Source organism: Podarcis erhardii (assembly GCF_964252035.2).
Source record: "Podarcis erhardii genome assembly, chromosome: 9".
NCBI classification, from domain to species: Eukaryota; Metazoa; Chordata; class Lepidosauria; order Squamata; family Lacertidae; genus Podarcis; species Podarcis erhardii.
The window spans coordinates 1,592,870-1,620,166 of NC_138512.1; the positions used below are offsets into that span (position 1 = coordinate 1,592,870).

Consider the following 27,297-nt stretch of genomic DNA (forward strand, 5'->3'; position numbering starts at 1 on the left):
GAAATTCAGCAGCTCACAGGATTATCTGTAAACAAGGTAATAGGACAGCAAACTCAGGTGAAACTTATTTCATGGGTAGTCTACACTGGTTTCACACAAGGTGTTAGAATCTGGGCCAAACATACTCATGTTCTTGCTTGATTGATTCTGCAGCATTTCACATTTGTAGAGACATAAATGTAGAAGAAGAGTTTGGATTTCATATCCCGCTTTATCACTACCCGAAGGAGTCTCAAAGCGGCTAACATTCTCCTTTCCCTTCCTGCCCCACAACAAACACTCTGTAAGGTGAGTGGGGCTGAGAGACTTCAAAGAAGTGTTATTAGCCCAAGGTCACCCAGCAGCTGCAGGTGGAGGAGCGGAGACGCAGTCTCATGTGTGCAGACTCAATGGAACACAGTGAGATTCTAGGTTAGGGTGACCCACATAATTCACTCTGGCCTCTACCGCTGGCTGAAGCATGTACTGCAGCTCTTCAAAGGGGCAACTAGGGGTTTGCTACAAAGGAATATCCCTGCCCCAAAGTAGGGCTTGCAGTCAGCGCTGATCAGCTGAGTGGCACCAGCTTCAAGCCCTGCTTTTGGCAGGGATCAGCTGGATTACTGAACAGGAACTCCTGAGTGCAGCAGATCCCAGTGGAGCTCGCTATCAGCCCTGCCAAAGAACACTCAGAAGTGCACTTCAGGGCTCCCCAATGCTCCTTTGCAGTCATGTCTTTAACTGCCCCACTCTCGACAATGTAGGATGTCAGGTGTATGGCAGAGAAAATGCCTCCGCAGGGCAAATTATGAGCCCTACTAAGACTAATTTAGTCTGTGGGTCGGAGGTTATCCATGCCTGCTTTATGGTAGCCTCCAGATCCCCATTTTATTTACTTTGTTTTTGCTAGAGCTCTGTAAAAATCCATAGCAAGAGACCTGTTTACATAGTTTATTTCTTTGGGATGGCCACACATTACCAGAAGGGGAAGGGCATGTGATTTCTCCTTCAGGCCCATTTCCTGTTGCTCAGAAGAGATATTTGAATCACAAGACTACCATGTAACAACTAGGTAACAAACTACAAAGAAGGTTTCAGTCCAACTTGAAAGTTTTGAACTTACAATGCCGGGAAGAAAAAAGAAAGCTGATGGTCCTTTTTCTTTTCTTTTTTTACTGGATTATCACAGAGGTGTTTTTTTTAGCAATTAACAGACGTCTGCAGACATTTTCACCAAATGGAAGAGAGGCTTTGATGGCCAGCAGAGCACAGAGTACATGCAACAAAGATGCAGGGAAACAGGGCGGGACTGCGCTGGGGGGAGAGAGAGACTCTGTCAGAGCCTGGGCAACAGAAATTCCAGAGCTTTGTATTACCAAAGACAGACAACTTTGACCTGACAGAGAAGGAAGCATCATCATGGCATCTTCTAGTCCAGAGTGTGCCCACATCTGGGTGATAAATAACAGGAAATGGCACACAGCAGTGCAAGCTTGCTCCGGAAGTTGGATAGAGGGGATGTCATCTTCTCTTGGGCTGCTCCTGGGTCCTCACAGAAGATGCTCGTCCAGTAAGCAAGAACCAGAGTGTCTTCGGCTTATTCCCAGCATGTCCCTCATTCCTCACATTTGTTTCATCCCTTTAAGAAAAACATCCAGGGCCTAAGAAACTGCAAATAAAACAAAGGGGACGACGATGACAAGATTTAGAAAAATGGGCATGAGCCGCGTTGCTGCAATTAGCCACTGTCATACTCAGTCTTTCCCCCCAGCTTCCCTAAAGACAACTTGATCAGGAATTTGCATACTGGGGCTATGCCCAAGAGAAAAGGATTTCAATGGGAATGCCCAGCATGGTTGCCCAATTGCCCTGCCATCATCAACTCAAGACAAGTTGGATATGAAAACTGTATGGAAGAGGTTTATTCAAAGTCACAACATCCTGTTAAACCATCCTTGAAGATGTAGAACTTCTATTTAAACACGTTGTGAAGTGTTGGCTGAAACAGCTTAGGGTAAGTACCCACCCCAAAACTCTACAGATGCAGATGTGATAAAATAAAATACACATTTAAAATTTGAAAACACAACACCATAGATAAAATTGTCAATATGCAGCTCCCATCATCAAAAGAAGCAAGAAGAAGCAAAAAGCAGCAGTTTCAACTGCACAGACATGATGTAACTTAAAATGAAAGTGTGTATAAAAGAAATCCAATGTTACTAGCCCCGGTAGTGAATTAATTTTTTGTACCTCTTTAGAATATACACATTTTGAAGTGACATTAAGATCAGTTCTGTTAAACTTAAAACAATTTCTGGTGTTTATAATATGAATCAAAACATTAGGGTGACAGTTTGAGGTGAGTGCTGTAACGGAAAGCAGGAGTGAAATAGTATCCAAGCGACCAGGTCCCACTGAGATGCGAAACAAGGACCCCATTACTTTCAAGTGATCTATAAGCTCCTTAACAGCCTTTCCCATCTAAAAGTTACAGTGTTTTCAGTTAGCCTAACAAAAACGGGTGGAGCATCTTTTGCCAGAGATGTCAAAGTTTTGGCAATGGTCTCTGATCTCATACACCAGGAATCATTAGGTGATAACTGATTTTGTTCCCAGCATTTCTGCGTTTTTCTTAAAGGTAAAGGTAAAGGTACCCCTGCCCATACGAGCCAGTCGTGACCGACTCTGGGGTTGCGTGCTCATCTCGCTTAAGAGGCCGGGAGCCAGCGCTGTCCGAAGACACTTCCGGGTCATGTGGCCAGCGTGACGAAGCTGCTCTGGCGAGCCCGCACCAGCGCAGCGCACGGAAACGCCGTTACCTTCCCGCTATATCTACTTGCACTTAGGGGTTTTTCTTACCTGCAGGTTAAAAGCCGTGCCAAAACTACATTTGACAGGGGAAAAGTTTTTCTAGTTAATGCAACCTGACACACAGCAAGAGCATTAAAAGCTACGTGGACTTATTGCTTTTCAGTGGTGGCCCCACCCTGACAGTTCCTATCCTTTGCCTTCAAAGCCTCCTCGTGTTCGATGAATATTTTGCCAAGTGAATGTCTAATTACAAACCGTGGTTGGAACATCAACAGCAGTTAAGTGTTCATATTTGTATAACTAACTCAGTCTGAAATTAACATTTTAATTGCCTTATCTATGTTGTTTTTAGGGAGTGAGAACATGAGAACATGCCTTCTTAACCAGAACAGTGAGGAAAGAGGAGAAGCGTGGTGGTTGTTTTTTTGTGGCTGTTGCTTCAAGTGATTCAAATTTGAATGCAATTTTTTCCATAAGCAGAACACATTTCCATTTTGATGCCACAAATAATGTTGATAACTCTCCTAGGGTCACTCACAACAGCAGAGACAACTGCATACAGCTAACTGTCTTAACATCTGAAGCTTCGAGTCAGGCTCTGCTGCAAGGTGTGTTGAATGGGAAGCATCTGGCTCTGGGCCTGAGGTGCCCTTCCAATATCTGCCTAAAGGGAGACTTCTTCACTGACTGCCACATTCTGTCGCAGACAAACAGCCTCCCACCTGTCAATTCCCCAAGCCTCTCCTTTCCAGCTTACAGGCATCCTAACAGAAAATGCCCTGTTAAAACAAGAAGGCTGATGAGCCGCAGAAAAATCCCAGACTTGTGTCCACAAGCTGTTCCCTTTCATAAAACAGCGGCAAAAGTGCTGCTTCTAAATCCTGCAGGGAGCAGACATGACTTGGAATGCTCGTCTGTTCCATCTGGCTGCTTGAGGGAAGGGCAATGGCCTTTTTACTAAAGCTAAGCTGAAACGGGAATCACACAATTAACTGCACTACACAATTATCACAAAAGGTCAGGACCAGAAAGGTTGAGGACCTCTGGCTTCCCATGGCACAGATGGACCTCCGCTCAGAATCCACTGAATCAAAATGCCATTTGGTTTCATGCTGGCAATTCAGAATAATGGCTCAGGAACTTAGCCTTGCAGGTTTAAAACAAAAAGGTCAAGCTAGTGCTTCTGCTTCTTTTCTTAAACACTGCTAACAGGAAATATACCATGGTGGGGAGACTTGATTTGTCTCTTTAGCAACCCTATTAAATATGCCCTTGTATATGGAAGTGTAACTGTGAAAAATGTCAAGATATCAGAATATCAGAAACAGTGATTGTGGTGAATGTGGCATTTGTGCTGGACAACTAAATACTATTGGACTTTGATTTCACCAAATACAGAATGCTGACATCAAAGTCTATGGGATCTGAAATCTAACTTGGAAGCCAGCCATTTCAGAAGCCAGCGGCATTTCACTTCAGTCTTAGGAAGAGCAAAGAGTCCTGGCAAGGCAGTGGCTCACCCAGGCACTAGCGTTCGAGGCGGTTTACAACTTCTCGGACAGTGGCTATAAGATTCTCATTATCCTGCGGGTTTGACAGGATGATGTTGTGCAGCCGATTCATGTATGAATCAATGGTGTCCATTGTGGGGATCTCTCCACTTCCTGCAAGGTGTAGATGAGAAAAGGGAAAAAGAAAACAGCGTGTTAACTGCAATAGCTACAGCAGGGACTGAAGCTTCACTCTTATGCCAAATTGCAGGTGGGACTTGAATTCTCAAATGCTCCGTCAGTGCAAGGCACATGGGATGAAGGTGGTTTGCTTGCATGGATACAGCATTTGGCCAACAGTAGGACAAAAGGGACTGCTTCACCACACTGTATCACAGGAGGGACTAACCCGTGGCCAACAAGTCAAATCAGGACCTCACAAGAGATTTCTGTGCCTCCCACCTGTCACTTCTCAGATGTTTTCATTTTTTAAAAAAAATAGTTTTAAAATGATCACTGACTGCTCCCATGGCTCCCTTGATGTGATATTTGGGGTGCCAAAAGGTTTTTGTGGGTCGCTGAGGCCTCCCCAAATTTGTCCTTAAAAATAAAAAAGGAAAAAGGTCACGTCTCACTTTTTGCGCTTTGGCAAATCCCCCTTTTATATGCAGCCCCCAGCCTGAATGAAGGCAACTGCCCCTGCTGTGCTGCATTCCTATGACTGTTGACAGGCCTTCAAGGTCCAACAGGCACCTCCATTCAGCTGGCATAGAGTGAAGGCCTCTCTTCTGAAGTACTCATAGGCAACAGAATGGCACAGCTAATTCAAACTTCAAACTTTCTCTCTCACACACATGCTCACACCATACACACGAGAGCAGGGGCAGCTCTCCACATTTAGAACATCCGAAAGCGCCCTAGCCGGACATATAGCATGCAATCCCTGAAGCAAAACAAGGGCTACAAACTCCCCCCGCCCAAAATGAGGCTTCCGAGGTGAGCAGGCTCTGGAAAGGGTTTTCACCTGGCAGAGGGACTCCAGCAAAGCTGCTGCTGAGGGCCTGCCGCAAGGTCTCCAGGTGCTGTTGCAGGACTGTGTTGCGGCTGCGCTCCTGCACCACATCCACCTCCAGCTTCTCCACCGCTGTGCGCATGCTCTCCACGTGCTTCTGCAGGGCAGCATTCCTCTCCTCAAACTCCATGTTGGACTTGCGCAGCTGGCGCAGCTCGGCTTCCCGTGCTGTCAACCCCCCACCGGAGAAACAGATGACAAGGGGAGGGGAAATCATAAGCAAGCCCTTTTGTCCAAGAGTTGGCTATGGAGAATATTTGGTAATATCCAATAAGGGAAGCGAAATAAACAACAAGCAGGTATATAAGGATTAAATTGAAGGGGGCAAGGGAAAGGGGGAGAAAATCAAGACCTGGAACGTATTTGATGGCAAAGTAAGTCAGCCACAGCCACTGTTCCAACAGGCATATGCCAAGGTACTTTAGACACCTCTTTTGACAAAGAGCACAGATAACTCAAATCCTCTTTGCCACTCAATTTCAGAAGAAAAGCCGCTAGCATCTGCTTGATTAATAAAATTCTTCCCATTCTCTGAAAATTATTTTCACCTTGATATAACTAAAAGGATAGGCTGCCCAGGGAATATCTCCAGATCTTGCTAGTACAAGTGTCTGCTGCCACTGCATCAAATGGAATGACATTCCAGACCAGGCATTGCTGCAAAATCCAAGGGGACACTCTCTCGCTGCAGATTTTGGTTAGCACCAGAAGTTCACGGCTGCTTTCATGGGGGAGAAGAAGGGGGTGAAAGGGGCTCCGAAGACTGGCTGATCTGGTAAAAGAACCAGTAAGTCTAATACGGGAACAACAAAGGGGTGATCTCTTTTTGAACAGGACTGGGACATACAAAAAATCAGAACAAACTCTACACCTTGTGCACAAGAGAGGGTTAGTATAGAAGAAGTTATATTTTTTTCAGTCTTGAAGCTGAATGGTAGCTAACCAATTTTAGACTTCATGAAAATTTGCTTCTTTAATTAAAATGCTTCTATCCCTCCTCTTTGTCCCACAACAGTCCCGCCTCAAAGTGACTAAGGCCGAAATTCTATATGCACTTAACATGGGAGAAAGCCCCAATAAACTCAAGGGGACTTATTTGAGTAGATGCGCATAATGTTGTCACAAAACAAAACACTGCACAGAGCAATGTGTAAAATACCCTTTGCTCAACTCTGCCAGTTATTGGGTGGGTGGAATGGGGACACATGTCTTGCATTCTGCTCACCTTTACTGTGGTTCAGGAACTCCTCCGTGAAGATTGGAATATCAAAAACAGACCTCTCCTTTGTATCAGCTTCCTTCTGCATACAGACAAGAATGGTACACACATCTTGATGATTTCTCAGCATAACAACAGACAGATATGCTGAAGGTAATAGCACATGAGGATTTCAATAAGCACCTCTCCCTTAACAAGTTTTAGGACATTCTCAAGATAGGATGAGATACTAAGATCTCTAATAAGAGACAATGCCTCAGAGTGCAGTCTTAAGGAACAGAAAAAAACACGGATTCAAGTGAATTTCCTAGTGAAATTGGCTATTGCATGGAGCTTCAAAAACCTTAAAGCTTCCCTAGAGGAACAAGGAATGGCTTTTTAGCAGCTAACATTAAGTGAAGGCAATGGGCATTTTTGCAGTGGTTTCTTCATTTTGTCTATTAAGGGCCTCAGAGGTTAACACTCAGCTGAAAAGTTGAAGCTTCCTGAACCCAGGAATAAGTCCCATTTCACAAAATGGGGATGCTTCAAAGTGAACATGCTAAGGATTGTGCTGCACATTTGTGAAACACTCATCTCCACCAAAGGAAGTACTAAAGAGACCATTTTCAGTTATTGGATATTAATGGGGGCATGCAAATGATACAGAACTTAGGATAGCACAGCACTCACTCTTGACCCACTTCCTACTTCACATTTCCCATGTTCACTTGATGAAAGTTACTTAAGGATGAGACTCAGCCAGATTTCCTTATGCCACTGCAACCCATAGGCTCAGTTCAACGGCGCCACAAGGGGAGGGCATTTGCTCCTACATCACATCTCTGGCAGGTGAAGAGCAAAGCAAAATGTTGGCTCCAAAGTGTTGCTTAGAATTATATGCTGGCAAGAGCTATTAAGGTGGCTTTATTGTCCCAGCTGAGTCTAGAAGCAATCTGGGTATGTGCATGTGTGAGAAGAATGCAAGCCAGGAAGGGGAGTGAGGCAATCCTCTGCATCAGAGGCCCTTCTTCCAAGGAAGGCTCTTGTATTTACTCATGGTAACACCCTCTGTGTCAGTTCATCACTGGCAAGCAACAAAAAAATGGAAGCCTAGAAGCCAAAGCAACCATAATGTAGCAGAACAGTGATCAAATCTCTTAATGCGCTTTCCTCCCAGCTAAATCTACAGCACCAAGTCCTAGGGCTTCCCATTTGATTGGAGCAGAGTTTACATTTTACACCTGCCACATTTCTTCCCAAACCAAACTGTATATTGAAGCTGCTCTTAGCTCTGCTTTTTGCAGAGGCTGGGGGATGTGGTTAACTAGATCGTGACCTTGCCCACATATGCCAAGTAGAAAATGCCGCTCTCCTGTTTTCACCAACACCGTGGCCTTTTGTTTTTGAACACCTTAGGCTTTAAATGATGTGTCAAACATGATTTGGGGCCAAGCAAGAAAGCTAAGTGGTTAAGAGCCTGCAAGGGAATTCTGGCAGCTAAAGCTCAGTACTTCACATGAGTGTATGCCTCATAAAAGGGGGCTTGGCAGAGTTAACGGAGAGCCATTTGGCAGGCAGCCAAGATAGACAACAGCTCGGTGGAACTTCAGAAAACTCTTTGTGTGTTTGTCTGAGCAAACTCCAAGACAGCTGCTGTATCTTCTAATAAAGAAAGCTGGCACTCCTTATGTAGTGTAAAGGCAGTTGGGAATGCAGACACAGGCAGACATATGAGGGGGAGAAGGAGAAAAGGAAATCAGGAGGAAGCAACAGAATGTCAAAAATGTTTCCGGTATCACTCCCACCATCTGCCAAATCCAGACATTTCTAGCAGCAAGAAGCTCTTAAAAAATAATAATCAAAAAATCATTGTGTGTTAACTGTGCATAACAACTGCACAAGGCAGTTACATAGGCTCATCAGCATTCAAGAGGATACTTTGGGAAACCCTCAATGAGTGCGCAGGGACAGCATCTCCCCTCAGGTTCCAACCACAATTTGACAGCCTCTTTTCCCCACTTGGATTCAATACTGGAGCAGCGGAAAGGACAACCCTTTGGGAGGGGCCACTAAGTCACAGTCATTTGGACTGCGCTAGATTCATCACAGCAAACTGTAGCCCTTCAGATGTGGCAGGACTATAACTCCCACCAACGCTGACCATTGACCATGATGGCTGGGATTGATGGCAGCTGCAAGTCCAACAATATACTGGGAACCACAAGTCTCCCTGCCTCCCTGCTTAACCACAACTTGCTGTGTCAGCCAAATCCAACAAACCGCAACTAACCTTATCTATAGTGTGAAACAACTCCATTTCAAACTGAGTTAATAAGCTACTGTCAGGATAAACCATAGTTTATGGTTTCAATGTAATACTAAGCTATGGTTATCTGAAACTGTCATCAAAAGTCATGCTGCAATAGAAGAAGTCATGCTGCAACATCAAAAGTCATGCTGCAATAGAAGAGGGAAGTGGGTGGTGGTTGTGAGCCCCAGACTCACCTATCCTCATTCCCACTGTTTATTGTGACATCTGACTGCAGCCTTTGTATACTGCTTTTCTGGATATATTACGCTCAAAGCAATTCATAGTATAGCATGACAAAAGCAACCAAATATATCAACATGTCAACAACACATCACTGTATATAATGATCTCCATATAAATAATTCAAACAGACTGATTGTAAAAAACAAAACACCATAATAAAATAGCATCAGCCTCTCAACATGCTGCAGAAATGACATTAAGAAGGAGGATGCAAAATGAGTATTAGCCTAAAGGAGAAATATGATGAAAGTCAGTCCTGAGGAACTCCCAATGAAATCTGGCACTAAACCTTGGGAATGAATCACAAATAACTCCTCCTTCAGACTGGAGGCTGATGGAAGAAGACACTCTGGGCATTATAATTGCTGTCCCCAGGGTAGAGATTCTCTAAGTACAATCTCCCAACCCCCAAGCATTTAAGCAATTAAGCAAAATTGCTCAGTCTCTAAAAGGCAGAAAAATTCTGCTTAACGGAAGAGTGGTAATGAAAACCATCAGCACTCTTCCCCTATCAAGTGCATTACCTCAGCATGTAAAGGATCCTCTTGGGGGCTCCTATGTACTTAAACCACTCTAAGGCTCACTCCTGGGATTAAAATCATACGGATTTGATTACCACTTCATTGCAAAGGACTAATTTGTTCAGGCTTAGTGTCATTTATCATAAATTAGAAGAGAAACACAAAACCAATGCTTCTTTCATTATCCTTAAAATGAGACAGAGGGACGTTTGTACCAAGTGTCAGTCTGGAAAATAATTCTTTGAACTGCTAGAATACGCCCCAGTGTTCAGGTTCCACAAATTATCCCAAACCTGATGACACTAGCAGAGAAATAATTGGGAGGTGGGGTGGAGTGGGCAGGGAGGAGTAACAAACACAGAAAATGTCAGCAAAGCCTATCTTGAAATTTTCATTATCATTTCCGATTTTGTATTACTCCCAGTCAGATAACAATTTTTAAATCAACATCAGTGCTCTTTCAAGCCACCTACCTACCCATTACAAAATATGTGACTGAAAATCGTCAGCCTGCCCTAAACAATCCAAGTGCTTGCTTGGGACAATACCATTAAGATCAATAGGAACAGGATTTTTTATTTTATTTTATGTATGCATGAAAAAGCTACACCTTATTAACATCTCCGCTAGAAGTGAACTCAGGCTGCTGAAATTGGTTGAGAGCTTTACTTACATAGGCCAATGAAATGGAGCAAGTTGGCTTTGGGAGACTGCATACAGGAGCACCTTGGGATAGAAAACAGTCTACCTAGCTTGTTGGTAAGTGTACTGTGATAAGAACAGCACTCCAGAAAAAGTACTAAATGGAGCTCCATTTAAAGCCAAGGAAACAAAGAAATCACGTATGCCGAGATCATGGTTTTATTTCCCTTTGTTCCTTGATCAGCATCACACAATTTACACTTGGATCATGTCACCCCCCACTTCTCCCCCACCCCACCCCTTAACTTAAACTTAAACTTAAACTTAAACTACTGTATTATTTAAAAGTCAGGCTTGGCTGTATGAGCAAATTTACCTCAAGGTCATGGGCAGCCTGTCGTGCTCCTTCTGGAAAAAACAAAACAAAAAGAGAAGCAAAATGAATTTTGAAAGAGGGAAACAATTTCTTGAGTAACTTTGAGACACATCCCGTAATTCCTTTCCTAGTTACACTATATATCCCTATGAGAATGGTTATTCCATGTTATTTGTAACTTTTAAAAAAATGACCATTGCTGTGATAGGAAGAGGCAAAGTTTTGTTTTAAACCGTTTTAAAAATTGTGTTTAAATATTGTGAAGCCCACCCTGGGACCTTGGGGTGAAGAGAGCAGGTAATAAACAGTAGTAGTAGTAATACTAATACTAATACTAACACTAATACTAATAATAAAACAACAACAGGTCTATATATTGTCCAGCCCCCTGAGGATGCAATGCATTCAAACATACATTTGTGCCTCTATATCATGGGAACTGGGACACCCAATGTCAGGGCCAACAAAAGATTCCAGAAGCAACCAGTCTTTAAGTGACTATCTTTAAGAGGAGCAGAGTGGCTACACCTGAGTTTTTGTGGATTTGGAGCTGTCTATCACCTTCAGAGTAAAATTAGTCTATAGGACAAGGGTCAGCAATCTTTTTCAGCCGTGGGCCAGTCCACCATCCCTCAGACCATGTGGGGGGCCGGACTATATTTTGAAAAAAATTAAAAATGAATGAATTCCTATGCCCCACAAATAAGCCAGAGATGCATTTTAAATAAAAGCACCCATTCTACTCATGTAAAAACACACCGATTCCCGGACTGTCCATGGGCCGGAGTGAGAAGGCGATTGGGTCGCATCCGGCCCCCAGGCCTTAGGTTGCCTACCCCTGCTATAGGAGTTCATCTGTTTATATTTATTCTGCCTGCTACAGGTCAGGGAACCTCTTTCCTCCCTTGCTTTTAAAAGGGAGTTGGAGTACCTGTGCAATGTTTAAGGAATTCCAGTCTCCCCCTGCATACCTGCTGCTAGCAAGACATACAGGGGATGAGAAGTTGGTTTGGGAGATACTCTGGTTTCTCTTCAGAGCGTATAAATCTTTCGCCTTTTACTAAAGATTTCCATGGAGAAGTTGGTTTGGGAGATGGCGGGGAGAAAGAGGGTACAAGTGACATATAAAATGATTTCCAAAGTGGTGCCCATGGTAATCTGTGCACAAGACTCTTCATTATAGATAAGTACCATATTGGCCCGAATATAAGCTGTACCCGAATATAAGCAGCACCTTTAAAATTCGGGGGGGGGGGAGGGAGAAAATACCCAAATACAGTGGTACCTCGGGTTACAGACGTTTCAGGTTACAGACTCCGCTAACCCAGAAATAGTACCTCAGGTTAAGAACTTTGCTTCAGGATGAGAACAGAAATCGTGCGGCGGGGGCACGGCAGCAGCAGGAGGTGCCATTACCTAAAGTGGTGCTTCAGGTTAAGAACAGTTTCAGTTTAAGAATGGACCTCCAGAACGAATTAAGTTCTTAATCCGAGGTACCACTGCAAATGTGTCCCTAAGTCCATCCTGGGAAATGCAGTTTCTCCCAAGGGGTATTTCAATAGTTTCCCTGTGGGCTTCTTGGATGTGGCACCAGAAGGAGGTGGTACTGTTAGATAAGATGGCGCCCAGTACGCTTCTGCTGTGCCGATGGACGTCCGTGCCGATAGAAAACGTAAGCTCCCTTAGCTCTTTTAGCATAGTCCTTAGCAGAGTTCAGCAGCGGGAGAAACTGTTGCCTTGTGTGTGGATAATAAATCAGACTGAATGCAGGCCTTTTGCTAATCTCCAACAGTCTTTTAATGAGTAGAAAAACATCATAACTCAGCCCGGCGAGAGAGCTGACATCCTTCCGCCTCTCAGCCAAAAACGAAAGAGAAGAAACACACAAAGAAAGATTCCCGTATGTGAACATAACCACGCCTCAGAATGTGAGACGTCACACAGAACTGTTTAACCCTGTAAGTTCTGATTCTCCTCACAGGTACTTCCCTGTTCCTGTCCCCCCCCCCAAAAAAAATTAAGAGTGTCAGCAGCAGCCAGGCATGTGGGGCAGGAAAAAGGGGTGGGTGGGTGGGAGGGAGGGAAGGAAGGAAGGAAGGGGAGTATTTGGAGGAACAGGGGGCAGGCAAGGAGGCTTATGGGGAGATAAGGGAGGGAAGCTTGGAGTTTAGGGCTGCTGCTGCTCCTGCTGGCCTCCAGTCCAAATTCAGATTGGCTCAAAAACAAGCCAAGTTATTTTTCACTTTTACAGACGGGATGGGGAATAGCATGGCTTATTTCTGATCCAACCCTGTTTGAGGAGGTGGGGGTCACCCATCACTGCTTCGCAACCTATGGTCAGGCCATAACATTAGGGCTACATTCACAGTGAACGACAGAGATATCTGTGCCTTCAAAACACAAAAAAATGTTGTGCTTAAAATACTTGTGTTGGCTTCAGGGCAAGTCCCATGGTCTGCAACTGACCTGTGCTTGGGGGCAAGCTTGGGAGCGGCGGGTGGGCATCGCACTGTTGCCCCACACTACCAGGCTGCTCTCTGGGGAGAGGGAGCCGTGCCCGCTTTGCCGGAGGCCTCCCCACCTTTGTCCCAGCAGTTCAGGGGAGGCTTGGGGGCCACGGTCAGGATGGGCGCCGTTGTCCCGCACCCCCGACGGCCCTCCGGGGCAGCTGTTTCAGCAGTGATATCGTAAGGTCGCGAACACAAGCCGCACTTTAATTTTTCATGGTCGGAATTTGGAAAAAAAGTGCAGCTTATACTTGGACCAATACAGTAATACATTCATCCACATTGCAGGTACATCCTTGTGCTCAAAGCAAGGAAGGGAGAACAAGTTAAATGGAGTGGCCGTGACCTACTGCAAACCATTATTCAATACCTGTTAAATGAGAACAAAATAGACAGACTAGTCAACAGTTCTAGGAGTTACTTTTAAGGACTCCTATGCCATAGTTCAGTACCTTGTCGATGCGATTTGCCTTTCTGCCTGTCCTGTGCTTTCCTGCTGAAAACTTTGTACGCCTCAGTCTTCTGGTACTGCTCCAGCTCCCGCATGTAACGTTCCTTATCCCTATCTGCTTCATCAAGGTAGCGCTGCAATAAGAGAAGAGATCATTCGTCCCCTGCTTCAGTGCACCAAGCAAGTCAACCAGGCAGGTCAACTTCTGCTGCAGTCTTTGAATAAGCAGAACGGACAAGTGTAAATGGAGAAACTGAATGCCAATGGTTAAGGTCAGCTGAGGCTTCCTCCTTCTGTATGCCAAAGTCAAGGATACACAGAAAGACATCTCTGTGGCTGCTCCTCATCTGTGTAACATCCATCCTCTGGATATGTCCACTTTATGCTTTTCTGAATACATAAAACCATCCAATCTGAAGTGGCACTTACTTGCCAGAGTTAAGCCAAGACAAAACAAAGTGAGTACACCTATATTGTAATGGGTCTCTGCCTTGAACCCTTGCAATGGGGTGGGCTATAAATGGAAAAGACAAAGAGATTGCATCTCAAGTTTAACTTCACATGCACAAATCACATCACCCTTGTATCCGTATGGGATGAATCAAATCCAGAGTTTTAGCTTTCATAACAGTGATGAGCTTGAATATAGTTCTAAAGAAATCATATCAAATGTTGCCTGGAGCATTCTGTCACATTTGCTTAATGAACGGAGCTTGGTTGCAGAAGACTTCAAAGGGAGCTGTCAATGTGTAAAGAACTTAAACAGTAGACGCAAGCTAGCATGGAGACGATTGTGCCCTTTTCCATAAAGGCTTCTCTTCCCTCCTTTTCCATTTGGTTTTAAATTTGCTCCAGGCCTCTCCTCTTATTCTACTTTATAGCCTTATCTAGAAACTGGTGGTGAATGAGAAGAGTATGGGCAGTTTTACTTATTCTAGAGAGGCAAATAATTGTGGAGGGCCAGAGTGACTGCACATATCTGTATACAAGATGCAGTACAAGAGATTGTGGTGCTGGAGGCCCTTGGGTAACACATACACATACACCAATATCGTAATGCTTTTATGTAAGCCTACAGGATACCCCCATTTTGAATAAGCAATCAGTGGTTAATTACCATGGCTATCACTATCTTCAGAATCAGAGGCAGGATGCCTAAGAGTACTGGTTGCTGTGGAATGACGACAGGTAGCTCTTCCAGTCATGTAAACCACTCTAAGGTTGTTTTTAATAATTGGGTTTTTAATAATTGGGTGTATAAATTTTATGAAACAAAATAAATTTCTGCATAGCTGGGGGTTGGACTAAATGAACCTCCGGGTCCCTTTTAACTCTTCAATTTGTGATCCTATGAAATAAATGCCACGCTTGTGAGCTTTCCATGGGCATGTGGGTGGCCACTGAAGCAGAATTGTGGCTTTGGTCTGCTCCAGCACGGCTGCTCTTATATTAACTATGTAGGGAGCAGGGGTTTATCTCAGTCAGCTCTTTGCTATTCTTCCTCTTTACTCCTTCAGACTTACCCTCTTCCAAAAGAGAAATCCTAGGCATATTTGCTTAAAAACAAATTCCACTCTTTTCAATAGGGCTTACTCCTAACATAAGCGTGCTCATAACTGCAGCCAAAATTTCCCTCCCCACCTTGCTGCAAGTCCTCCACAACTGGGCACAGGTGCAATTCTCAAGGGTCCAGGTCGCCCTGCATCACAGGTAGAGCTGAGGTGGTGGCATCCTGGCTTCCTCGCCCCCATCCAGCAATTCCATAGCAAGGTCTCTGATGACAAGACTATATCCCAGCTTCTCCCTAACCAGGCCTGGGGTGCCCCACTTTCCGCTGCTGGTTCCCTAGGTTCTCTTGCTTGATGCAGAGAAAATGTGTGGCCACAGCTGATGTCAATTCTAAGCATTTACAGGCTGTGGCCAAGACGGGCAAACACCAAGGGGGAGAACAGGATGAGGCATGGTGGGAATGAAGATCCAGCTATCTCCTGGGTAACTCACACTGCAACACCTCTTGGAACACATGCAAGAAGCACCATTTTTTGGATGTTTTTGTGGACAGGTTATTAATGATGTGGTATATGCTTACAATGGCATTCTTTATTCGGCCTCCTATTCCCCAAAGCATTCCATTTCTGCAGATTGCAAGTCCCTTGGGCACAAAACTATTATCACTAATGCTTCAATCCTACACCCACTTACCCAGGAAAGAACCCCATTGCTCTTCAGTGGCATTTGCTTCTGAGTAGGCAGAATGTGTGGGATTGCACTGTTAGGAAAACTGCTGTAAGCCACTCCGGGCCCATGGGATATAAAGGAAAGAAGCAAGCAAGCAAACCATCAGCCCCTCTTCACAATCCCCATTCTGGGATGGATCTTTTGATTAAAAATAGACTAATGAAGCAAATCTTCCTACCCAAAACCCTAGTGAGTTTAGCTTTCTCTGCATCACTAGCAACCCTTCTAAGTAGAAGGATAAATCGTCAACAGCACCCCCATTTTCAATATGCATCCTGTCTTTTCCAAGACACCAGCTGTGCTGATGAATGTACAGCATGAAGCAATTCTACCTCTTAGCAATCCGGCTTGCCATTTCCCCATTCCCATTACGGGCAAAGGCAAACTCTTGTCCTGATTCTCTCCTGAAGACTCACAGGGCTATGTTACATTGCAGAGAAAATTTAGGCCCTACCTATCTAAAATGAGCACGTAATTTTCTAGAATCCCTCTTTAGTTACCTAAATAGACTTTCTGTTATCACCTGGGAAATCTTTGAAATAAAGCACCAAATTCCAGAATAAAGGAAAGTAATGTAATAGTACCCGTTTCTCTTCAGGAGGGAGTTTGCTCCACTCATTGCCCAGCATCCTGGTGATTTCTGGGAATGGAACTTCTGGCCTCTTCGCTCGAAGTTGCTCCCTCCGCTCATTCATGAACCGCACGTAACCTGTTAGGGGAGATTTAGGAGCATTGCTATCCCTTAAGGGTTTCTTCCTCTTTCGCCCTTTGGACCAGCCTCCTCTCTTAGTTCTTTGCTACAAAGACAGGGAGATGAAAGTTCAGTGTGAGACATCAGTTCCTTTAAAGCTGGAGGGAAGAACAACAACAGGTGGCCTCTGGGATGTTGTCAGACTCCCATCACCCATAAGCCCCAGGCAGCAGAGCCAGTGGTCAGGGGTGTTAGAATCTGGGAGTCCAGCAGCATCTGGAGGGCCATGGATCCCTGCTCCAGGTTTAAACCTACATTAGCATCTCAAATGCTTTTATCATTCACACACAGCTTCAGTAAACATCCCTGGTACAGTGGTACCTAGGGTTACATTCGCTTCAGGTTACATGCGCTTCAGGTTACAGACTCCGCTAACCCAGAAATAGTACCTCAGGTTAAGAACTTTGCTTCAGGATGAGAACAGAAATCGCACAGCGGCAGCGGGAGGCCCCATTAGCTAAAGTGGTGCTTCAGGTTAAGAACAGTTTCAGATTAAGAACGGACCTCCAGAACGAGCTAAGTACTTAACCCGAGGTACCACTGTACTCTTTTTCAACAGTCAAATTATGGTTCAGCCAAGCAGGCATGATCAAATACATCAAAAAATAAGCTGTGTTCAACAAGCAAAGTTGTTAAGTAATGGAGAAGGGGGCATGGTGAGGATCAGATAAGAGTGTAAGGGTTAAATTTGGGCAAAATCAGCTTTCACTGCTAAAGCCAAAATCAGAAATTCTTAAGAATTGTAGATAATTTTATTGTGGATTTAAACACACAACCCAAAAAAATGTTTTCAAAAATTTCCTGCATGGTAGCCATGTTGGTCTCCTGCAGCCAAAACAAAAAAAAACTTGTGGCACCTTAAAGACTAAAAAATGTCAAAATAAATAAACCAAGACTGATATGGTTTGAAAGGCCTGATGAAAAGTTAGGAAGAGTTAAAACAGAAGATTTGGGGATAAGCCACACTCAAAGTACATACAAAATGTACTAAGGTTTTAAAGATAGACAAAGCTGCCAGAAAATCAACCGCAATTTTAGTAAATTTAAAACTGTTTGGGAATCCACAGCAATATTTCTCAAACAGTAGGGTGGGATGTGCCCATGGGTCTTGAGCCACTTTCAGGTGGGACCCTGTGCCCCACCCACTAGCCGTGCCAAAGCCATTTGGATGGGCTAGCGTCCGCACCAGGACCTCCTTGCATGCTGAGTAGAGGAGGCCAGGATACAGAAGTGGGGGTGGGGGGAATGTCTCCCGCCTCTGAGGGGAAAGGGCACAGGAGATGTTGAAGGTAATTAGAAACTGAGATAAAAGTCTAATATTTATTATTGTTATTATTATTAAAGAAATAAACAGAAAATAAAAAGAAATCTCTTATAATAAGAGAAGAAGAAAATGTAAAAGGACCAGGAAGGAAGGATGAAAGAAACTGGAGTGGGAGTTGGCAGGGGGGTGGGGTAAAGTACATGTTGGCTGTAAAAAGAGAATGGGGCAAGACATTACAGGAGATGAGTAAAAATGCTTTGTGGGAAGTAATAATAATAATAAAAATAATTTTTTATTTATATCCCACCCTCCCCAGCCAAGGCCGGGCTCAGAGCGGCTTACAAGCAATAATAAAAACAAGATGAATGATTACAACTTAAAAACAAAAATAAAATACAACATTAAAATAACGGAAGTAGGGGAGGAGGGACTAAAAGAAAAGTGCCTTCTGCACCTAAAGCCTCTGGATCCACAAATTATGGCTAAAATGGGGAGGATGCCACAATATCCCCAGAGTCAATGACTGCACTTAGTTTGAGGAAAGTTGGGTAATGGGAACTCCTTGCCACAAAGCAAATGCTGTAGCAAAGAATTTAGCAAGTTCAGAAAAAAATGTTGGGAATTACCAGCTGATATTTGAGCAGCTTCTCATGGGTTATCTCTGTGTGACCTCGCAGTTTGTACCTACCTGATGAGGGCACCTGGGAACTATCCCCTGCATGTCAACAGGTGGGTGCAGCTCCCATCGCCTTGTTGACAGGGGGGGGTGGCCTCTCTGTATTTCAGTGGCTTATTTCCACCACGCCAGGCTAGGACCACCTCAGCCGTGTTTGCCCCCCACCCCGGGCTTCCTGAGCTTTACTTAAGCTGGTGTAACTTATGCCAGCTTCCTAGGATTGCTGTAGTTCTATACTGTCAGTCACTCATTCAAGGAAGGATTAGGAATGACAGCATAACCTGTTTCACTGCAGGTCTTATCCATTTACAGAGGAGAGGAATGCTAATCAAATTCCAAATAATCAACTCTATTGTTTTATTTTTTGAAGATATGAATGGATAGAGAATTTAGGTGGAGGAAGACGACTTCTTCTAATTTCTGCTTACCTCCTCCTCAGGCCTTGGCTCGCTATTTTCAGCTTTATTAGATGACTCATTTCGCAACAGTTGACTGTGCAGCAAGTCCTCTGCAAAATCTGGATTGTTGGCGGACTGGGAGGCACTGCCAGTGCACGATCCTTCTGAATGATTTAGCCTGGGGGAAAATAGGTAATTATGCAATATAGTCCCACAATTGTTAGGAAAAGGTACTTCCTATTTTACTCCCTGGGATATTGTGTGATATTGCAAATATCAAAAGTAGTTGGAAAGAAACACGTGCCAAAGAATGACCGTCAGAACACGGCATGTTGCACCTGCCAGAACAATTTCTCTTACAGTCTATCCCAGTTATCAAGTATTCCAACAGCCCAAGGAAGACTAAACAGTCGACTTCCGGGTTGACGCGATCGGTGTAATGGCGGATTCCCTCCGAGCTCCGGAGGGAATCGGCTCCTCTGAGGACGGGTCTTGCCGCGCCGGCGACGCGGGGACCCTTAGAAACCACAGGTGCGGATACCTGTGGACCTGGTGACTCGGTGGGCACCTTAAGCGCCCCCCCTGACAGTCGAAGAGCCTTTTTAAAGGCTGCGGAGAAGGTACGGGGGGTGGCGTGGTGCTGAGAGTAAAACCGCTACCTCAGTGGAGTGAAGCCGCAAGCCATTCACCGGAGAGCGTCAACTTTCTACCTGAAAATTCGATTGGATACAAACACCCCGTGAGTAGAAGAAAACTTGGACTTTAAAAAAATCGTTATTTGTAAATCGGGCAAACGGGGGGATGTGCTAAAGGGAAGTCCGCACCCCCCTTTCATACAGACAATTGGAAGCAAGGAGCGAAAATCTAAGATCGGAAAAAAGATTTTATGTCTACGGAAACTGGTAAGAGACTTTAATAACTTTTAAGAACAAGTTTTATTTTGTCAAGTTGTGCTGGAGGGAAGAGACGAACTTTGGAAACTTTTGTGACCCCCCCCCCCCTTGGACCTGGGAGCGTCCTGCACCAATCTAGCCTTAAGGAATCGGAGTTTGACAGCTGTCAACTGAGCTGTCAAACAGCTGAACAAAGGACAAAACTGTATTACTATATATCTCTTTGGTTTAAAGGTGTTACATATAAACAGACGTGATTTGAAACAAAGTAATAAACAATAGGGTAAAGGATTGCTGGCGTAGAACTTTGAACAATGGCAATCCCCCTAGGGGAAACCAGTGACACTACAATGGCTGCAGAAGGAAAATTACTAGCACAAATTGAGAGAGCCTCTTTTCTCGTGGGAATCTTACAAGAACAATACATGACCTTGATTTTTAAAACAAACAACCTTGCTGATGGAACTAGAGACTTGTTCTTGAGAGACTCTGTAGCTCAACCAAATATGACATCTTTGGAGGGGGTGAAGGAGGAAGTCGGAGAAGAGAAAGTGTGGAAACCTATGTTGCCAGAGAACAAAGAAACCTTTTGGATTACAAAGTATGAAGACATGAGACTGAGGAGAAAAGTGAAGGAGGAAGCCCTTGGAAACTGTGGAATTATGAAAATTAAAGGAGTAAAGAAATATAACTGGGACTTCCTCCTCTTTTCTGGCCTTTATTATCTGCAACCTGGAGGACTTTTGGTAGAACCCTGGCAACAAGTTTTCTCAATTAGGTTTGAACTGGGAGAAGAGGAAGTAACTAACAGACACCCTTCGAGACCTGGAAACCAGCAAAAAGGAATATCAACAGAAAAACCGGAGAGAGACTGAAATAGACTTGAGGGCTGGAGATGTGAGGAATCCTGGCTAGGAATTTTATGGGAGGATAACTACCTGGGAAGGGACAGATACCCGGGCAGGGAGGGAGGGGGGAAAACAGATTTTTGAAAAACTTTATGATTTTTGGATATTGTAAATTTGATTTATACTTTAATATAAAAAAGGGGAGATTGGTATATAAATTTTGATTGATCTTAGAAAAAAGGATTTATTGCATATAAGAAGATAGGGTAATAATATGGGGTTTAATAAGATGAACTAAGTTGGAGAATAATGAGATTAAGTTTAGAGAGAGGAATAAGAACTTGCTGAATTAAATGGGGGAAGTGGGATGTATGTGGGGGGGTGGGGGGAAGTCATATGTGTTGTTTGTTGTTAAAAAATTTGAAAATCCAATAAAAATTTATAAAAAAAAAAAAAAGGAAGACTAAACAGTCATCATGCTGGAGCTTGGGATGAAAGACTGAGCTTTAACCACTAGCTCTATCCCATTCCTTGGAGCGTTTATAAGAGGGCTTCTACCAAAAAACTACCAAAAAGGGCACTGTCAAAGGCAAAGCATCCCCTTAAGAAGCGGCCAGTGGCCATGGCTCTATCGTCTTAAAAACTATGCAGGTCTATCTCATCACCAATACTAAGGAAATCTACCTCAGCTGATCAACACCACCCCTTTGGGTGCAGATTATTTCAGGTATGAATAAGCACCACATGAAAACCACCTCTCCAACATACAAAGGGAAATGCTAAGTGTTTTTCTAAACAAGTATCAATAAGTCACTGAAGACAGAGTTTAGAAGTGGGTGTTTTAAACCAAAGCAAAGGAAAAATATTCAGCAAATCACCATTGTAGGTCCTATAGTGGACTATGTATGCATGAGCCAAAACTAGAGGAGCAGTTGCTTACCCTGATGGAACAACGTCATTACTCTCCTTTGAGCCATCATCTTCTGGAAAATGTGACGAGGGAGATGAAGTGGTCATTGGGTTCTCCATTACTGTTGCAACAGAAAACTGTAGAAGAATATTTCACATTACTATTACTTTAATATACCAGTTTGTCATATGGCAAGCAGACTTGCAGTGTAATCTTAAATGTTTTTTCCCCAAGTACTGTCCAGCAACTTGAGCAACATTTGCTTCTAAGGACAACTGTTAAGCTGCAGAACCCCAATTCAATCCAATCTCCCAAGTGGGATATTACTAGATCATGGATAACTGAGGCCAAGTTATCCCCATCCAGGAATGGCAGTAGCTGATGGTTCATCCATAACTGGAAAGAGGCCCTCTGTTTTACTGAGGCCACTTGGACCTCAAGTGACAGAGCATGGGAGAATTCTATGCACATGGTCCTTTAAGGAGAGTGCGACCCTATCTTCAGCAAGTCACCTTCCTATTTCCCAGATTTGGGAACCACCAAGCCTCAAAACTTTCATCTTCTCAAGATTCAGTTTCAGTTTACTGGCAGTCACTCAACTCTCACTACCTCAAGATCCCCTGATGCAGGGGGCAAGGAGAAACAGAGCTGCAGTGTCATCTTTGTAGTGATGGAACCTCACCCTGAGCTTCCAGTTGAGAGCTCCTAAGGACTTTGTACAGATGTTCTTTGCACAGGAAACTAGATCAGTGTGTGACTGTGCAGCATGATTGCCATGCTGTGGTCGAAACCACTGAGCCTCTTGGGCTTGCCAATCGGAAGATCTGCCATTTGAATCCCCGAGACGGGATGAGTTCGAAAACACATGCACTCTGGTTTTCATTGTGGTATTCCGTTGCACCAGTAGCGGTTTAGTCCTGCTGGCCACATAACATGGAAAGCTGTCTGTGGACAAATGCCGGCTTCCTCGGCCTGAAAGCGAGATGTGCACCACACCCCACAGTCGCCTTTGACTGGACTTAACTGTCCAGGGGTCCTTTACCTTTACCTAATGACCATGCAACTGAGCAAGTGCCCTGCCCCTGCTAGAAATGAAATACATTTCCAATTCAAAAGTCATTTATTTTATCCCTCATCCACCAAACTCAATAGAGCAACCAGCTTGTAAATACAAATCTGAATCCTGCTTCTACCTTACAGTCAGATAAACACTCCCCCCCCCCTTTAAATTCTGCATCAGCTTAGAGCCACTGCCATCTCTGCTGGCACTCAAGCCACACTCAGAGTTGGACCTTCTGGCTACTTGGAAACATTTTGAGGATATAAAATGACAGCAAAAAAAGAAAAGAGGAAATGGCTAATAAAACAATTTACACCTATTTTACAGCAATTCTTTTAAAGAAAAATGTATCTACAGCAATTGCAGTCTGTGAAGAAGTGTTAGGCGGAATATGAGTGCCACAATGACATTTACAGATAGCCTTCTGCTCTGTTCATTTCAGGCACAATCTAAGGGCAATGACACCTACCCAAGCCTGAGAGAGATGAAGGGGGTGCCTTGCAAGCACATGCTGATGTATCTGCCCTCCATGCTGGCTTTGAAGATTTATTTCTATGCTGCAAGAAAATGCACTTTGTTGCTTTCAAATTGTTCAAATTTTGCTATATTATTACACATATATGTATGTAAGAGGCAGACAGCTTAGGCTGTAGTTTATGATGAATGCATCTCTTTGGCTGCACAACCAAGGTATTCTTTGAAATAAGCCTTCCATTAATGCCCAGACGAGCAGATGGAAGGTCTAGGACGGAACAGATGATCCACATCAATCTTGCTGCCTCCAGGGAGAGATGCTATACTAGCCATTTGCATTTTAGAGAAGACTGATGTAAGGGGTGTCAGTTCTACTAACCAAGGACATAATTTGCAATGGAAGTAAGGAAGCAACCTGTTTCCTAAGGGAGGCAACACCAACACTTATAAAGCTATCTGTAGATGTGATTCATAGTTTGAGAGCAAAAATGGTGGACACTACCAGGGGTGTTGTCATGCTTTTCAAGGATAGGGAATCTATTGGACTACAACTCCCATTATCCCTGACCACTGGCCATGCTGGCTGGGGCTGATAGGAGTTGGAGGGCCACAGGTTTCCCATCCCAACTATGTTTTTTTTTTAAAAAAAAATTATTGGTTTTTCATTTTAAAATAAACAAAACAAACAAACACATACACACATATATTTTTCATATCCTCCTTTTCATAAACCTTCTTTCATGGACTTCCCCATACCTCCCCCTCTCTGCATCCTTATTTTGCAATTTTTCAGCAACCCCTTAGTCCAATTATATTTATAACTTATTTTTTCTCAATTTCATCTTAATTCATCAAACAGTTTCAGCTGCAATTCTGCATCTTCCTTCCCCTTAACATTTTAGCACTCATCAATTTTACAACAGTTTTTAAGGTAAACTTTAAATTTCCTCCAATCTTCCTCCGCCGTCTCTTTCTCTTGGTCACGGATTCTGCCGGTCATTTCTGCCAATCCCATAAAGTCGATCACTTTCGTCTGCCATTCTTCCAGTGTGGGTAGTTCTTGCGTCTTCCAATACTTTGCTAGTAGTATCCTTGCTGCTGTGGTAGCGTACATAAAAAAAGTCCTGTCCTTTCTTATCACCAGTTGGCCAACCATGCCCAAGAGGAATGCCTCTGGTTTCTTATGAAAAGTGCATTTAAGTACCTTCTTAATTTCATTATAAATCATTTCCCAGAAGGCTTTAATCTTTGGGCAGGTCCACCAAAGGTGAAAAAAGGTACCTTCAGTTTCATTACATTTCCAGCATTTATTATTGGGCAAATGATAGATCTTTGCAAGCTTGACTGGGGTCATGTACCACCTATAAATCATTTTCATAATGTTTTCTCTTAAGGCATTACATGCCGTAAATTTAATACCGGTGGTCCATAACTGTTCCCAGTCCGCAAACATAATGTCATGACCGATGTCCTGTGCCCATTTAATCATAGCTGATTTGACTGTCTCATCTATTGTGTTCCACTTCAGCAACAAATTATACATTCTTGATAAATTCTTAGTATTGGATTCTAGCAGTTCTGTTTCTAATTTAGATTTCTCCACCTGGAAGCCAATTTTCCTGTCTTGTTTAAAGGTCTCCATTAGTTGATAATAGTGGAGCCAATCTCTTACCATGGACTTTATTTCTTCAAATCTCTTTAATTTAAATTTACCACTTTCTTGTTCTAAGATTTCAGAATATTTTGGCCAATTAGATTCCATATTAAGTTTCTTCACTTCTTTAGCCTCCATTGGTGATAACCACCTAGGAGTTTTGTTTTCCAGCAAATCTTTATATCGAGTCCTAACCACATGATTTTTAAAACCTTTATGAGCTTTAACCTTGTCATACCATATGTAAGCGTGCCAACCAAACCTATTGTCAAACCCTTCCAAATCCAAAATATCAGTATTCTCAAGAAGTAGCCAATCCTTCAACCAGCAGAAAGCTGCTGCTTCGTAATAAAGTCTTAAATCCGGCAGGGCAAACCCCCCTCTATCTTTTGCATCAGTTAATATCTTAAATTTTATTCTGGGCTTTTTGCCCTGCCAGACAAATCTAGATATATCTTTCTGCCACTTCTTGAAACAATCTAGTTTATCCACAATCTGTAATGTCTGAAACAAAAATAACATTCTTGGCAAAACATTCATTTTGATCACAGCAATTCGACCTAACAAGGAAAGCTTCAATTTCGACCATATTTCTAGATCTTTCTTTACCTCTGTCCAATATTTATCATAATTGTCCTTAAATAAATTAACATTTTTAGATGTCATGTTAATCCCCAAATATTTCACTTTCTTAGCCACCATCAACCCAGTTTCACTTTGGAACTTCTCCCTTTCACCATTTGTTAAGTTTTTTCCCAAAAAACTAAAGTTTTTTGTTTAGTTTTTTGTTTATTCAGTTTAAATCCTGCAACCTGGCCAAAGAATTGAATTAGTTCTAAAACTCTTTTTGTGCTAGTGTCTGGCTCTTGTAAAGTCAATACGAGGTCATCTGCAAATGCCTTCAATTTGTACTGTCTGGCTCCGACCCGAATTCCTTTTACCAACTGGTCCCCCCTGATCATATTTAATAAAACCTCCAGGACTGATATAAAAAGTAATGGGGATATTGGGCACCCCTGCCGTGTCCCTTTTTCTATCGGAAGTTCATCAGTAACCACATTATTTACAATTAACTTTGCCTTTTGTTCCGAATATATTGCACCCATACCATTTTCAAACCTTTGGCCTACCCCCATCCCCTGGAGATTCTTCTTCATAAAGTTCCAAGAAATATTGTCAAAGGCTTTCTCCGCGTCCACAAATATTAAAACTGCCTTCGTGTTAATATTTACTGTCAGCATTTCCATAATATCAATTATATTCCTTACGTTGCTTGATAAGTGTCTTCCCGGGAGAAAGCCTGCCTGGTCTTTGTGAATCTCCTCCACCAGCACCTTCTTAAGTCTTTTTGCTAAAATGTCAGCAAATATTTTGTAATCCACATTAAGTAATGATATAGGGCGGTAGTTCTTAATCTGATTTTTTTCAGTTTCAGACTTTGGTATAAGTGTGATGAAAGCTTCTTTCCACGAATCAGGAGCCTTTTCCCCCTCTAATATTTCATTGCAAACCTCCTTCAACGGCTGTATTATCCATTCCTTCAAAGCTTTGTAGTATCTGGAGGTTAATCCATCTGGTCCTGGAGATTTACCTAGTTGCATATTCTGAATGGCACCCTCTATTTCTTTATCTGTTATTTTCTCATTTAAAATCAGCATACTTTGTTGAGAAATTTTTTGTAATCCATATTTCTTAAGGAAATCTTCTATATCTCGTTCATTCTCCGGCCCTTGTGCATATAGTCTTCTGAAATAACTCTGAAAGCAATTGCTGATCTCATTTGGTTTAGTAACGTTCTTTCCATCCACCTCCAAATTTGTAACTGTATTCAGTTTTTGTCTCTTCTTCAATTGCCATGCGAGGAGTTTCCCGCATTTGTCTGCTGATTCAAATGTCCTTTGTCTCATTTGCTTGATTTTCCATTCTATCTCTTGGTTCATCAGTTCCATGTACTGCATCTGATAAAATTTAATTTCTCTCAAAATCTCATGAGACTTTGGTTTAGACCTCAATCTCTTTTCTCCCTCTTTTATTCTTTCCAAGATCTTATCTTTCTTCTCATTTTGCTTTTTCCTCTTTAAAGTATTCTGTTGTATTAGGAAACCTCGCATCACGGCTTTACTTGCGTCCCAAATCACTCTTTTTTCAACATCCGTCCTCAGATTTATCTCAAAATAGTCCTTCAAAGTTTTTTGGGCCTTTTTGTAAATCTCATCGTCTCTAAATAGGGTGTCATTCATTCTCCATCTGAAGGAACCAGCTGTTGTTAGTTTCATTTCCATCTTCACAGCGTTATGGTCGGAGCATGTCTTTGAGCAGATTTCTACTTTTTTTATCCTTGGAGCCATGCCACTAGTAATCCAAATTTGATCAATTCTTGTCCATGTCATTTGTGCCTCAGAGAAAAACATTCCCTCTCTCTTGAGAGGGTTTCTAGTTCTCCAGATGTCTATCAAGTCCAAATTCTCTGTCATTTCAAAAAAAAGTCTTGGGTAATCTCCCATCCTTAGAGACCACCTGTCTT

The 27,297-nt window shown here is 43.1% G+C and overlaps 1 protein-coding gene across 9 annotated transcripts in view; it reads right to left on the reverse strand.

The window, feature by feature from the left end:
* Positions 1-916: 916 nt before the first annotated feature.
* Positions 917-27,297, reverse strand: part of HMG20A (high mobility group 20A) — a 65,096-nt gene continuing 38,715 nt past the window's right edge. For 3 of the 9 annotated variants that reach the window (XM_081876425.1, XM_081876424.1, XM_081876426.1), the window contains exons 2-11: positions 23,115-23,202; positions 21,616-21,722; positions 18,965-19,112; positions 16,430-16,642; positions 13,609-13,741; positions 10,650-10,681; positions 6,581-6,656; positions 5,308-5,523; positions 4,314-4,457; positions 917-1,648 (exon numbers count right to left, since the gene is read on the reverse strand). In XM_081876425.1, the coding sequence (XP_081732551.1) occupies positions 4,321-4,457; positions 5,308-5,523; positions 6,581-6,656; positions 10,650-10,681; positions 13,609-13,741; positions 16,430-16,642; positions 18,965-19,112; positions 21,616-21,704 (1,044 nt within the window). In that variant the 5' untranslated portion in view covers positions 21,705-21,722; positions 23,115-23,202 and the 3' untranslated portion in view covers positions 917-1,648; positions 4,314-4,320. Of the gene's footprint in view, positions 1,649-4,313; positions 4,458-5,307; positions 5,524-6,580; positions 6,657-10,649; positions 10,682-13,608; positions 13,742-16,429; positions 16,643-18,964; positions 19,113-21,615; positions 21,723-23,114; positions 23,203-27,297 lie in introns of those variants that run through there. The other 6 variants (XM_081876422.1, XM_081876421.1, XM_081876418.1 and 3 more) reach the window with 4 other exon arrangements.